Source organism: Ylistrum balloti, unplaced genomic scaffold, assembly GCF_031769215.1.
Source record: "Ylistrum balloti isolate Yb309-2 unplaced genomic scaffold, AGI_CSIRO_Ybal_v1 Utg370032, whole genome shotgun sequence".
NCBI lineage: Eukaryota > Metazoa > Mollusca > Bivalvia > Pectinida > Pectinidae > Ylistrum > Ylistrum balloti.
In genome coordinates this window covers 587,236-601,860 of record NW_026782094.1, presented here as the reverse complement: position 1 = coordinate 601,860, position 14,625 = coordinate 587,236, and the positions used below count along the sequence as shown (strand labels likewise).

Genomic DNA, 14,625 nt, shown 5'->3' with positions numbered 1-14,625 from the left:
CACTGCTGTAGCCAGGTTTAAGCCACTTCGGATGCCATATTGTTGTATCTAGGTTTAAGTCACTTTGGTTGTCATTGTTGTAGCCAGGTTTAAGCCACTTTGGATGCCTTATTGTTATACCAGGTTTAAGCCACTTTGGATGCCATGTTGATGTACCAGGTTTAAGCCACTTCAGATGCCTTATTGTTGTAGCCAGGTTTAAGCCACTTCAGATGTCTTATTGTTGTACCAGGTTTAAACCACTTCGGATGTCTTATTGTTGTCATCGATATGCTGTTCCGGAACCGTTTTTCCTTTTCTGTTACGTTTGAATAGATATTGTCCTACTTCCAACATGACTTGAATGATCTCCACAAAACTCAGAACAGACGCTCCGACGAAGAGCCCAAGAGTTCCACCGACACTAGCCAAAACCTCGAACTCCTAAAACCGGACACCAACACATTAATGACACAGGAAAAAAGAACTGATGTCGTTCGTGAATAATTCGCATTTAAAAGGACCGAGTTTTTTTTTTTAAGTAGATATGTATTGTAGTAATATCGAGATATGTTTGTGGTTTTTGACACGCAAATTGCACTACATCGCCAACCACATCTGAACTGTAGGATGCTTATTCAGTGATATCTAAATTCTATACCAATTTTAAGTTTGTGATTAGGTTGTGAAATTGATAACATATGTTTTGAAGGAATGTCTTTGGAATGTGCACTGTTATAGCATGTAATCATAACTTACGTCATACTTGGCAGACTCTGTGATGACCTCATAGTTCACATCCTCGAAAAAGATGTTGACAGCCAGGAAATTATCGACGACGCTGAAGAAAAAAATCCTCAACTCTTAATGAGTGATGTATAGTTTTAAATAGTCTTTTTAGTGAAGTCTTGTTATGTAACCATGTTACGAGCTGGTTCTTTAGGATCTAACAGGTATTTTGTATCGTATCTAAAGTCATACCACGAAATACCACCATGGGCATTAATTACAACCCAAGTTAATAAAAAAATCGTCTATTTATTAAATCGTTGTTATATAATTTTTTGCATTCTATATTCATAAATTTTTGTTAATTAATAATAATATAAATATTTTGTATTTCTTTTTTTTATGAAATATCAAGTATTTTACCTTGATGCACTAAAGTTATTCGGATTTTCCTTATACTTTTCACATGCACTCGAAGCCGACGTCAGATTCTTCGCGCACACTTTCGCCATGAGAAATTGGCGCTGGAACATTAATGACAACGGTGATCAAAACGACATATGGATAAGGAATGTATCATTAGTTAAGATACGATGAAAAAAAAAATAAGGAAAATGCAGAATTGGATGAAACAAAAATTTAAGTCTCCGAGTTAGATTCCAGAGGTTATCAGAGCAACTGTAGATGAGTCCAATCGAATTTTCGTAGCGAGTGAGGAAGTGAATGCAGCAGTAAAACGCAATTCGAACACGTTAGAAGCCTGATTTCTGCAAAGTCTCCTTTAGGTTTCTTTAGTAGATCAGGCTTATCTATTGTACTGCCACTATCTGTGGCTTCGATAACGTTTCCTTATAGGACAAAATTAAACATGGACTTGACAAACTTCAAACAGAGCCTAAGTGTTCATTGCAACTATGTGATAGCATCATACGGCGGTATATTGGTTCATTAAAAATATCACTCATTGAAAGTTCACTGTTCCTAGCTACATCAAATGACATACGTTCACAAAAATCATCGCATTGGTCAAATATGGAACAACATCAGGAAAATACCAACATGTAAACATAATCATAATCCAAACTCAAATTCCACAAAACTAGGCCAAAATATGAACAACAGAAAGATTGACACAGAGACTCATGAAAACGTACAAGGGAAATAAGCCAGGTGTTCCGGAATAGTAAGCGTCTTCTGCTTCATCGACGACATCAGCCATATAAGTCTTGGTCAATTTTAAGTAAGTAATGTCTCGTTCTCAAATAAATTTACGATCATTATAGTTTTCTTGTTTTTCCCCTTTCAAATCAGTGATATTAAGACAAGTTTTGAATTGGTGTAAAAAGCAAACAGGAATTATTTTTCTTCCAATATTGTAACAAAGAAATAAACTTACCAAATACTCGTCATGAGGCCATGTCCTTGAAGACAGTGTTTTTGTGTAGACAATTTCACTGAGTAGTAAAAGAGTAAAATGTTAGCGAAAGGAAATTCCAGAAAAAGACAACCTCAAACACATTAACAAATACATTCATATATATTTACAAGTAGCAACATAAATGATTTCTAATAATCGTTTTGTACATAAATTCAATTCATAATCACTGACGATTATCAGCATTGGTTTTTTTTTTCAATTAAGTTTGTCACTTGCAATGCCACTTGAAAAGAGTTAATAATAATAAATCTAATTAATGTTTCAAAGTGAAATTTGGGACAATGATACTTACTTGCAAAGGGTAGGACAATCACAGTTCAAGCTTCCTTCTAACTGTTGCTTTTCCATTTCGAACTGACAAACCATTTCTATAATTGTAAACATAGCGGATTTGATGAGTGTATTTGAAATATTAACTTTCACCCAGTTCAATTATTTGAGGTATCACAGGTCCTAAGGCAAGTAACGTATTAATGTTTTAATAAATTCCATATTACATCGGCACGAGAGTTAATTTATATTTATCATATAACTCGTGTTTCTTATTAAAAAAAAGGAAAACTCTCAAATTGATTTCATCAAGACTTGACGAAATATAATTGCACTTGTTTTACAATATTTGTGACAAGGTTACATGAAATAACACAACAGGCAAGTTATGTGATAGCTAAAGATGTATAACGTATCAAATGATTGTATATGTTTAATAAATACCGTTTTAAGATAACATGTATTATTCTCTTTATATTAACATACTGTTGTGTCAAAGTCTCATTGTCACATTACACATCGTTTGTACGATTCGTGTTTGGCAGAATACAGGCAAAAGCAAAACATGCAACAGCAAAGTTGTGCTGCTTGAAAACAACACTTTATCAAAAAGATCTTCGTACTTTTGAAATCTTCAAATTCACAATAGCTCAATTGTCGGTATTCAGGTCTGTATGTAGAACCTTCTATGGCGGATGGCAAACATTTACACTTCCTTATCACGTTCTGTTGGAGGCACAAATTCAAGCACGACTGAAATGACAAAAGGAGATATATTTGTTGAGTGTGATATAAATCCAACACTCTTCATCAAACGACCAACCCATACATCAAAATAATGGATTCAAACAAATATCATTATCTTTTATCAAAAAGATGTCAAATAATGTCAAAACAGGTTTATATGCATGATATGTTAATAACCTCGTTATGGTTGATTACGAACGAGGGCCTAAATGGTTTTATGCTATTTATGTCTGACGTATGTGCATTGCATGACCATGGAACCGTATTGAACAGTATTTGCAGCTTTAAAATTCAGGAAAATATTCAATTAGCAACTCGTTACAACTTATTCAAATTGTTTTTCAATGTCAGATAAACTGTATCTAATACAAGATTCCAAATGGCCTTAACGGGCATCTGAGGTTTATAAATTCTGTTGTTGTTTGTGTAATCAATACCATAAAAATCCTGTGAACAACGTTAGACAACATGAACTATATTGTACACGTCATGCAAATGTAAACCGTTCACAACATTAACGATCTTCCATGCCTTTCCTAACCACTTTTAAACTAAAGAAATTAAGACCTAAAAAGTGGGTTTATACTTATTCATGGGAGGTTCTGGTGAGTTTTAGAAAAAATGTTTGAAGTCAAATGTTTATAATAGGACAAATTCCTGCAGTCAATCCTAGAAATAACGATTTTTGTTACGAAATCACGAAATCCTTCAGAATTACAGAATTTCAAGTACAAATTCACGTATTCAAAATCACGACTTCTGTCACCAACTCACTATGCTAACGGTCGAAATCAAGATTGCAGTCTACGAATAGCAACACATTGCCTTGAATTCACGATATTTCGGAAGATATCTGACACCAAGTCTGTCAACCTATCATTGAAATCACGACTTAGTTCACTAGATGATGAAGCATGATCTTGAAATAACGTTCTCCGATATCAAATATCAAAACAGTCGTGAAAAATACCCCCATATGCTACATATACACGTACATCACACCGGCTTACATTTCCTTTAATCCGCAATCTGATGTTGCCAAGGCGATATTATCTAAATTGGCACCCTGAACACATACCGTTTGTGAATATAATTGGCCGTTGTCCTGGACAAATGAATTCTTGCAACTGCCATAGTTACCACCGAGACGATGGACCTCGATCTGGATGAACAAAGCACACAAATTACCGAACAATGTCAATAAATAAGACGTAGGAGGGGAGAAATGACCTGAAACCTGGAACAAACGGTTGATTCTTATGAACCTTGACATATTTTCAGCGCAGACGATTTTCATATTTTTGTGCTGAACATCCAAAAACAATTGTCGACATTATAGCGAAAAAATATCGTTCTATCCCCAAAGTCGAACGCTCACTCGTTTTGTCTTTATGTAAAGAAGGCGAAAATAAAAGATGGTTGAAAATTTGAAGAGAAAATTTTAATGTAGAAAGTCAATATATATCAAAACTGTTGCTGCCTTAAAAACTATTGTCTCCACTGGTAGCATTGGACACATGCTTAAGAATTAGAATTAAACATGACATTCATATTGTTTATCTAAATTCTATGTCTCCCATGTTATTTAATGGCTTATCTCATTTTAAACCATTAAATAAGTATTTCTATGAACTCAGAAAAAAAGTGTCATGCCTGTTAGGAAACAATTACGTTTTGAAACAGCCATCAAATATTTCTACGAATGAAATGTTTTTATTAAAATTTGCATTTTAATTTGTGCAATTTGTAGCGTATCTATTGAACAAATTACACGTATACACAACAAAATAACATGTGTTATGTTACATTAGACGCAAAGTGGTCATTCAAAATTAAAATCGAGTAAACTAACACAAAAGAAAGATTATTTTCATCGAAGAAATATTGTCGTATTTCCTAATCAGAATCACACGTTTGACAAACGTGAGACTGTCTGAAGAGAATTAAAATATACATAAAGGAATAAGCAAACGACTATGACAAATAGAGTTACCGTTTTTAGGGACATAGTAGTTTCTTGTCGGGAGCTGAGTGTTATTCCTTCTACAGATGGATAGGGCACAGTCATGGGTTGGTGAACAACCAGTTTGATCCCGTATGCCGAGGTTAAAGACGTGATATATTCTGACACCTCCAGATTTAAAATCAATTGTAGCCCTGTTAAAGGAAGTAGAAACATTTTATCAAAAGCGTTTGGCAAGTATTGATGATATATCACTGTGCGTATTATTGTACAAAAGACATATAAGTGAATAAAAATATTTAATACAACTTAAGAGTTAGCTAACGTTAACTTGGCATGCAAATTATGCAAACCTTGAAGACTAACAGTCCACCAGCAGTGTCTAACACTTGCTATCTCAAAGATTGTACAAAAGGCACAAACGTGAATACCATATTGCACTACAAATTAAGGCATTATACTGTCACATTCACATTTTAAAGCTTAAGGGGTGACGCAGGAAAATCCAAAATAATCGAAAGAAAGAAAAAGTAAAAATTTAGACAGGAAGGTGCAGCAACCCATAATCAAATAAATTTTGTTTTTTTCTTTAGGTCAGATCATTTTAGAACTGCGCCCAGTACATGTGTATATCATAAACTTTAACTACGAGTAAAGTGTTAGTAAAAGGCAACGATTGAATGTATACCTGTAGTTTTTAGGAGAAAATCTATTGTCATAGGGCAATCAGGTATAATGGCATTGATAAGAAGACAAACACCTATTGAGAATTCTGATACTGTGATGTGTTCATATTATTGTTACCAATGGTAATTACAGTACTATGGTATCAGGTGCGAGTATTGTTTTCAAGGCTGATAAACGTTTGAACGAAATAGCTGAAAATATGGTAAAGACGCAAATGTTAAAAGTCTTGGCATAAGCTATTTTGCCGACATAAGGTACAAAATTCATTGAGTTCTTGATATCCTAAAATGATCCAAATCGGAAATGAGCTTTCATAGTTCATTTAGAGAACGATTATCTCACAGTCATTAAATGTACATAATTGAAAGAAAAACACAGCCAAAAGGTTTTCTTAAAGTAAATATATGTAAAAAGACCTTTCGTCATTTAATCAGATTTATGCATAATCATCAGGACCTCATCTTTATTGCTATATATTCTGATATTGGAAAATGATTATTACAACATGCCGTCGGGAGATATCACTTAAATATTGATTTAAATCATGTGATGGATTTGAAAACGAGTATTTCGTCAGATTGTCATACCGTACAGGTGACCAGCTTTGCGTGCCACTAAGTTGTTCGACTCCAGTGTGTAACAGTTTCCATAATCAACATTGACAGTGTGGTGGAAATAACTGGAAAATTAAATTCATTTTAAAAGGTCGGTAAACCGTACATGATATTATTTTTCGAGGTCTCCTTTTTTACGGAGTGAGACTTAAACATATAGCACATTTCATGACTTCTGTGAAAAGTGCACGTTTTTGCCTCAAGATTTTGGTATAAGCGCGAAACTTTTACATATCGTAAGAATGATGTTTACAGTATAAAGATGACTTTTTATTTTGCTGTTGTTTCGAAATAATGGTTACACAATTTACAAAGAGGATATTTAATGGCATCCGCCGAGTATCGTACCCGTTTACGAGTATGAGAGACTACCTATATTTTTTCAAGAGTGTGAAGCAAGATCGAGAAATATATTTTATTTCTATCATAAAGAGTTTTCTGTATATGATATATAAAGGAACCCGATTAGATTTTGTAAGGGAATACATGTCCAAATTTAAATAAATAGTTGAACGCTATGCTTGGCAAGACGACAACATTTTGAATAGGCTGCTTTCCGATAATTCTATCTAAACCATAAATGCACATGTTAATATTTTGATGGAAAACCAACGTTTCCTACTTCCGCTGACATTTGCGTCCAAACAGGAAAATTGGCGAAAATAAATGCAGTGACAAGAAATTTAAATTCTGGTTGGTCAAAATTGAAAAAGTTGTAACATGAACAGTGATGATATAAGATATCTTACATGATCACTGTACTAAAGATATGATTATTTAATCAAATTACTTAATTAATTTTTGCCTGATAAAAAACTGTTTATAACTAATAGGTTAATGTCTCGATGTCTGATATTTTTCATAATCCGAGACAATAACGGATGTATAAATTGTGATGAGGAATCAGATCAGAAGAACATTTTAAGAAATATAATGGCTGTGAAACAAATTATCAGGAAAAAAAGATATTTACCTCGAGTTGCACCGACGTTTGTTGAACGAACACGATACCATCATATCACTTAGCTGATGACCATATATTTCTCGTTGATCGCTGGTAAAATAAATAAAAATATATAATATAAACATGGCAAAAATTAAAACAAAACAAAAAACAAAAACAAAAAACAAAATTGTACCGAAATCTTTGAAAAAGGGGAACTACTGACAAAGGTGACATTAAAAAGTATCAAAGTACTACTTTAAAATGTTGAAAAACGGCAAGCATCTTCTGCTTCGCTGACGCCATCCTTTGAGTAAAATATGCAACATACATAAGATAACGTTATGTTTTCATACAGCTATAATATATCCTAATCATAATGGCAACCAAAAATCTCCCCAATAGTCGTTATCCGCAAGCCTTCGATCACGGAATTGTTGAGAATGGGATATAGCATATAACATTAACAACGGCAAATTCACAGCAAGGAATGGGCTTGGGTGTAGTGGGTTGTTCTGACTGGTTAAGCTACTATACAGCTTTTTGAAAAGCTGTCTCAGTTTGCCGAGCGGTTATTGCAGTCAAAATTGAGTGACTTTTGCTATAACATTTCAATTTAATCCCATATCTGGCAGTGTAAAGCATCGATTAATAGCTATGGTGGCTGATTCATTTCCTATAACGTAATGAAACTAAGAGCCAAAGCATGGTGACATCAGTGTTTCGGCTTCTGTTGGGTGTTTATTAATGACAAAATTATCTGCGCATCTTTCTGGTCTCTGCATTTCAAACGTTTCTTCGTCCATATAACATCTTTCTGAGTTCGATATTTTAAAATTTTCATAAAAACATCAAACATTTTACGTCAACCACAAACAAAACGACAGCAAACTGGAAAATCACTTTAGACTCATAACGAATCAAACTCGTGATTAGATGATATATTAATGTATAGATATGTCAGTCCTTTTCCTATTAAAACGAAGATAAATTAAGACCAAAGTAAATGTATGTTTACTTTTGAAATATCGATCTAATAATAATAAATACTGATTTACATTTAACAATAATTAACTGTTTACTTACTTAGATAGTTTTCTGTATTCCACCTTGAATTTGTCAATGCGCTCAACCCATTTGTCTTTTGGAACGTCCGGACTTTGTAATCTTAGATATTCCTCCAGTAAGGGATTCGGGTTAGCGAAGTATTCGTTAATTTCGTCCTGGTACTCTTCATCCTGATAGTAGTAGTCATAGTTGTAGTAGTCGTCTTGGTCATCAGCATCTGCAGTGTTGTCACCTTGTGAGAATCCAGTCTTGAATATATAAACATATCGCAAATGACAGAAAATATTCTGATAATGTAGCATGATCGTGCACACGTTTACGTGCATGCTATCAATAGACAAAGTCAGCCACATTTACCCTTTTTAGGATCAATAAAGAAACGCGATGGTGATATCACTAAAACACATTGAATTACACAAACCCAGACCAATAAAGACCGTGGTAATTAAGGGGAAATAATTTGTGTACAACGTTCACAACAATTTCACAAAACAGGCACTAAAGCAAAAAGGATTTATGGTGAAAAGTGAATGCGGAAACAACAATTGGAGGCACCCGTCAGAAAGTCTCGATCAAATAATGCAAATGTTCAGAAATGTGGTTCCGTCAGGGAGCCTAAGAATAAAAAGGATTGAGACCATGAGGCGCTTGTCACATAGTAGCTTGTGACATTGGGAAGGCGGGGATGTAAGTCATAAGGAAACGGTCCGTCACAAAGTGTTCGGTCGAATTCAAACGACGTAGAGGAAACACATTGGGTTCACTTTCGGAACAAATCTTCTGCAAGACAACATAACTAGTGTGGAACTTGGAGGTAAGACGCGTACTAATTTCACATCTCATTTTCAAGTCAGACCCAAAATTAGAGGAATGGTCACGCGTGGAAATTATCCCTAAAACTAGGACATTGAGGCGAGACAAGTGCGTATCAAAGCAAATAGTCTCGGGTTGAATAGACTCTCATTTCTAAGTAAGAATCAAGACATATAGTCTTCAGAAGCTTATGTCTTCGCGAAAAAAAAATATTTGGAAACATCTGTCATGTCATACCATTCTCAATTTAAAGCATCGTTTCTATGGCAAAATACTGTCCTTACGGAGACCAATGAAATCAAATTTGAGTGATGTCAAGCAGACCAAATACCAAGTTATAGAGTAATGGAGCAGAAAATGATAAATAAAAAAGAACCACTTAATAATGTATTCATTAAGTGTCAAGTTGTAGAAATGACGAAAAGAATAAAGTCAAGTGAAATGATAAAAAAAGAATATTTGAAAAGTTTAAATTGTAGCTCGCTAATTAATTAAGTAGCCTGAAATAGCAAAGGTAAGAAATGTTTAAAAGCACAAAACTGATATTTCATTTGAACTGAAATAAATAACACCCAATTATCAGGTTACAATATGCTCCAGTTTTTAAACTTAAAAATGTATTGTTTATTGGGGAAAAAAAACTAAAAAAATCAAAACCATACCTTTCTAGGATTAAGTGCATTTTGAAGTAGTAGGGGTGTTTCATTCAGCATCGATTTCTTCAACGGATTCATATTACAAAATGTTACAGCTGGATACTGTATGGCGCTGAAATCGAGGGATACCGTCGTTTCTACTGGGTACGAGTAGTAATCGGCGAATAGTGCATACATTTGAAAACAAAGATATCCGAATGTTACCATGAAAACGAGAAGCCAGAATATCTTGAAGATCTTGTTCTTGGATGTCAGAATTTTTGGAATACCATGAACTGATGTGTTTTCTCCCAAATCTTTCAGAATCCCTTTAAGGGTGTCGGCGTCGCCGCCCGACATGATGACCAGGCAGGTTGATTCTCAAATACAAACTGCATTCGATCTGGAAAAAATGTTGTAAAATTGATTAATCAATTGCAATGGTATTCTTCAAAGGTTACAGAACATCGTTTTTATTTTTTGGAAGGCTAAAGAATGGGTTAAAATTAACAAACAAAATTCAAAGATGCGTATCATGCCAAACCATGACCATGTTTATGATAAGGAATGATCCTATTGGGTTTAATATTTGCGACGGTATATTGACATAATGTTATCGCAAACTGATTTCTTTGGGACGGTAAAATGGAATTTTGCGAAGTATCATCAGAAAATATTGCATGGAGTTTTTTAAACAAAGTGCTTCATGTTAAATATGAATGTAACTAATTCACTGATTCGTAAATCTATGTTACTAAAAGTGGGGAAGTGTAAAATTTATCTGGGATATGTGGTACTGCCATTCAATAAACTGTCCTACAAACATAAAAAACAGTACTTGTAAGGAAGGTCAAAAGATGTATAATTTACTCATGTCTTTGTTCATAATGCCGTACATATTACCCTGGTGCATTTTGATCCATAAAATGACATACAATATACAATGTGTTTATCACCATACACAGTCACACTAACATGCATGTACTCTTATACATTTAATCATCAACCATGTACCCATACATCGTCACAGCTGAACCCATGTACCCATGCACCGCAACATCCACAAACATGTTCTCATACACCACCACATCCATATCCATGTATCCATACATCATCACAGCTGAACCCATGTACCCATGCACCGCAACATCCACAAACATGTTCTCATACACCACCACATCCATATCCATGTATCAATACATCGTCACATCCACACCCATGTACCCATACATCGTTACATCCAAACCCATGTATCCATACACCTTCACATCTACACCCATGTATCCATACATCGTCACAGCTGAACCCATGTACCCATGCACCGCAACATCCACAAACATGTTCTCATACACCACCACATCCATATCCATGTATCCATACATCATCACAGCTGAACCCATGTACCCATGCACCGCAACATCCACAAACATGTTCTCATGCACCACCACATCCACACTCAAGTAACCAAACACCATCACATCCACACCCATGTACCCATACATCACATCCACACCCATGTACCCATACATCCATCCAAACCCATGTATCCATACACCTTCACATCTACACCCATGTATCCATACATCGTCACAGCTGAACCCATGTACCCATGCACCGCAACATCCACAAACATGTTCTCATACACCACCACATCCATATCCATGTATCCATACATCATCACAGCTGAACCCATGTACCCATGCACCGCAACATCCACAAACATGTTCTCATGCACCACCACATCCAAACTCAAGTAACCAAACACCATCACATCCACACCCATGTACCCATACATCGTCACATCCACACCCATGTACTCATACATCGTTACATCCAAACCCATGTATCCATGCACCTTCACATCTACACCCATGTATCCATACATCGTCACAGCTGAACCCATGTACCCATGCACCGCAACATCCACAAACATGTTCTCATGCACCACCACATCCACACTCAAGTAACCAAAAACCATCACATCCACACCCATGTACCCATACATCGTCACATCCACACCCATGTACCCATACATCGTCACAGTTGAACCCATGTACCCATGCACCGCAACATCAACAATCATGTTCTCATACACCACCACATCCATATCCATGTATCCATACATCATCACATTTGAACCCATGTACCCATGCACCGCAACATCAACAATCATGTTCTCATACACCACCACATCCACATCCATATATCCATACACCACCACATCCACATCCATATATCCATACACCACCACATCCACACTCATGTAACCAAACACCATCACATCCACACTCATGTACCCATACATCGTTACATCCAAACCCATGTATCCATACACCTTCACATCTACACCCATGTACCCATACATCCTTTTATCCACACCCATGTACCCATACACCATCACAGCTGAACCCAACCAATATGCACCATTACATCCACAACCATGTACCCATACACTATCACAGCTAAACCCATGTACCTATGCACCGCAACATCCACACCCAGACACCCATACACCATCACAGCTGAACCCATGTACCTATGCACCGCAACATCCACACCCAGGCATCTATACACCATCACAGCTAAATCCATGTACCTATGCACCGCAACATCCACACCCAGGCACCCATACACCATCACAGCTGAACCCATGTACCTATGCACCGTCACATCCACATCATTGTATCCATATATCACCAAATCCACACCTATGTATCCATTAATCATCACATGTACACCCATGTACCTATACACAGTCACATCCACACCGTGTACCTATACACCATCACATCCACACCCATAAACCTTTACAACGTCATTACCACACCTCTGTTCCCATAAACAATCAAATCTACAACCCTGTAGCCATAAATTGTCACATCCCCACTAGATTATGTATACGTCAATTTCGTAAATGTTTCATGTTGAAAGGAACTAGCTAACTCAATCGAAAAGTACAATGGGGAGTGTAAATTCTCTGAGATATCTAGCACTGCCTTTCAATAAACTGTCATACAATTACTATACAAAATGAGGCAATGTTCTTTTAAGGAAGGTAAAAAGATTTTAACTTATAAACGATGAAACTATGTTTTTCATCATAATGCCGTACATATTGCTATGCTTTGAAGATATATTCATTACCCTGATGTATTTTGTTCCATAAAATGACATATAATGTGTTTATCATCATACACAGTTGTATCGACATTCATATTCTCTAAAACAGCCAACTCAACAACTATGTACCCATACATAGTCACATCCACGCCCATGTATTCATACACAGTCACATCAACACCCATGTATTCATACACAGTCACGTCCATGCCCTTGTATTCATACACAGTCACATCCACACCCATGTGTCCATACACCGTCACATCACACCCATGTGTCCATACACCGTCACATCTACACCCATGTACCCATACACCGTCACATTCACACCCATGTGTCCATACACCGTCACATCTACACCCATGTACCCATACACCGTCACATCGTCAACTCTGTACCCATAAATTGTCACATCCCAACTTGATTTTTATGCGTGGTCACTAACACACCCATATACCCTAGCATCGTCACATCTACACCGCAGTATACATACATCGTCACATCTACATCCATATTCCCATGCCTTTTGGTTGGCCTTCGCCCATGGATTGTCACAATTAGATGGATTAACAAGAGACTGACTATTGGTTGGTCTTCGTCCATAGATTGTCACAAATACACGGATTGACAAGAGATTGCACCTTGGTTTGTCTTCGCTTATAGATTGTCACAATTAGAAGGATTGACAAAAGACTGACTCTTGGTTTTACTTATTGAATATTGATGAAGTACGTTCTATGTTGTATGACATGAGATGTGTACATATATCTACCATGGTCCGCAAGTTCCAAATGCCTAGCTAATTATGGTTGAACACACACAAGCCATCTTATGGCCCTAAAGGACCTTTTTACGGCATATAATTACGTATATTATATTCACTTTATTCCAATCACTCATGATTGCATCACTTATCAACATAGTAAAAGGTTAATTCAGTTTCATAATGGAAAAACAGCAAAATGGATCATCACAAACATAATTAATCAGAGTTTATTAGTTTTAGCCTCAGGAGTCTTACAACTCATTCAAATTCATTCTTGTTCAGAATAAAAATGTTTGTGGACTCGTCATTGGCTCATTTATTTTTGGTTTTCAATTTTTTATTAGTTATCTCCCGTGTTTTCCTATCCTAGATTATCTTTTTGTGATATTTGATGTGTTGTTCATATCAAGTATTTATTTTGTATATATAACTACTTTAGTAACACATTGATAAGCTTTCCTTCATTTACATATATTACATTACATGTAGCTAAACCAACTCAATCATGGACTGGTGACTTCGTTATTGGTAATGCCTGATATGAAGCAAATGGTCACAAGAATTGTCTAATGGATTGGTAATATATCAATTATGTATGCTTACCAAATACTTCAATCAGTAATGTTTCATCATTATTCAATTGATATAAATCTATCAATTTGTAAATATCGTCATCTTTCATTTGGAGCGAGCTCGATTGCGTGGTTCACGAAAGCATTTGTAGACAGATAAATTATCTCGTAATGCAGTTTAACGGTATTTTTCAGGATGTAGAATTAATATTTTATATTGTAAAAATTGATTTTTGTTTTATCTAGAATTATTCAATATTCTCTAATAGTGTTAGTAAACA

The 14,625-nt window shown here is 35.6% G+C and overlaps 1 protein-coding gene across 1 annotated transcript; it reads right to left on the bottom strand.

The window, feature by feature from the left end:
- Window positions 1-234: 234 nt before the first annotated feature.
- LOC132548901 (amiloride-sensitive sodium channel subunit alpha-like) lies at window positions 235-10,246 on the bottom strand. Its single transcript, XM_060212800.1, has 12 exons — window positions 9,914-10,246; window positions 8,457-8,686; window positions 7,401-7,481; window positions 6,401-6,492; window positions 5,157-5,320; window positions 4,242-4,325; window positions 3,040-3,169; window positions 2,439-2,514; window positions 2,105-2,162; window positions 1,132-1,232; window positions 739-820; window positions 235-423 (listed from the first exon to the last, which is right to left on the bottom strand). The coding sequence occupies exons 1-12, from the start codon at window positions 10,244-10,246 to the stop codon at window positions 235-237; spliced, it is 1,620 nt and encodes a 539-aa protein (XP_060068783.1).
- Window positions 10,247-14,625: the final 4,379 nt, after the last annotated feature.

Excerpts from the sequence above, each read along its gene's own strand:
- LOC132548901 (XM_060212800.1), bottom strand. The coding sequence starts at position 10,246 with ATGTCGGGCGGCGACGCCGACACCCTTAAAGGGATTCTGAAAGATTTG. Across the intron at positions 8,687-9,913 it reads ATGCACTTAATCCTAGAAAG|ACTGGATTCTCACAAGGTGA; the intron begins GTATGGTTTTGA and ends TATATATTCAAG. Across the intron at positions 2,163-2,438 it reads GATTGTCCTACCCTTTGCAA|TGAAATTGTCTACACAAAAA; the intron begins GTAAGTATCATT and ends TTTACTACTCAG.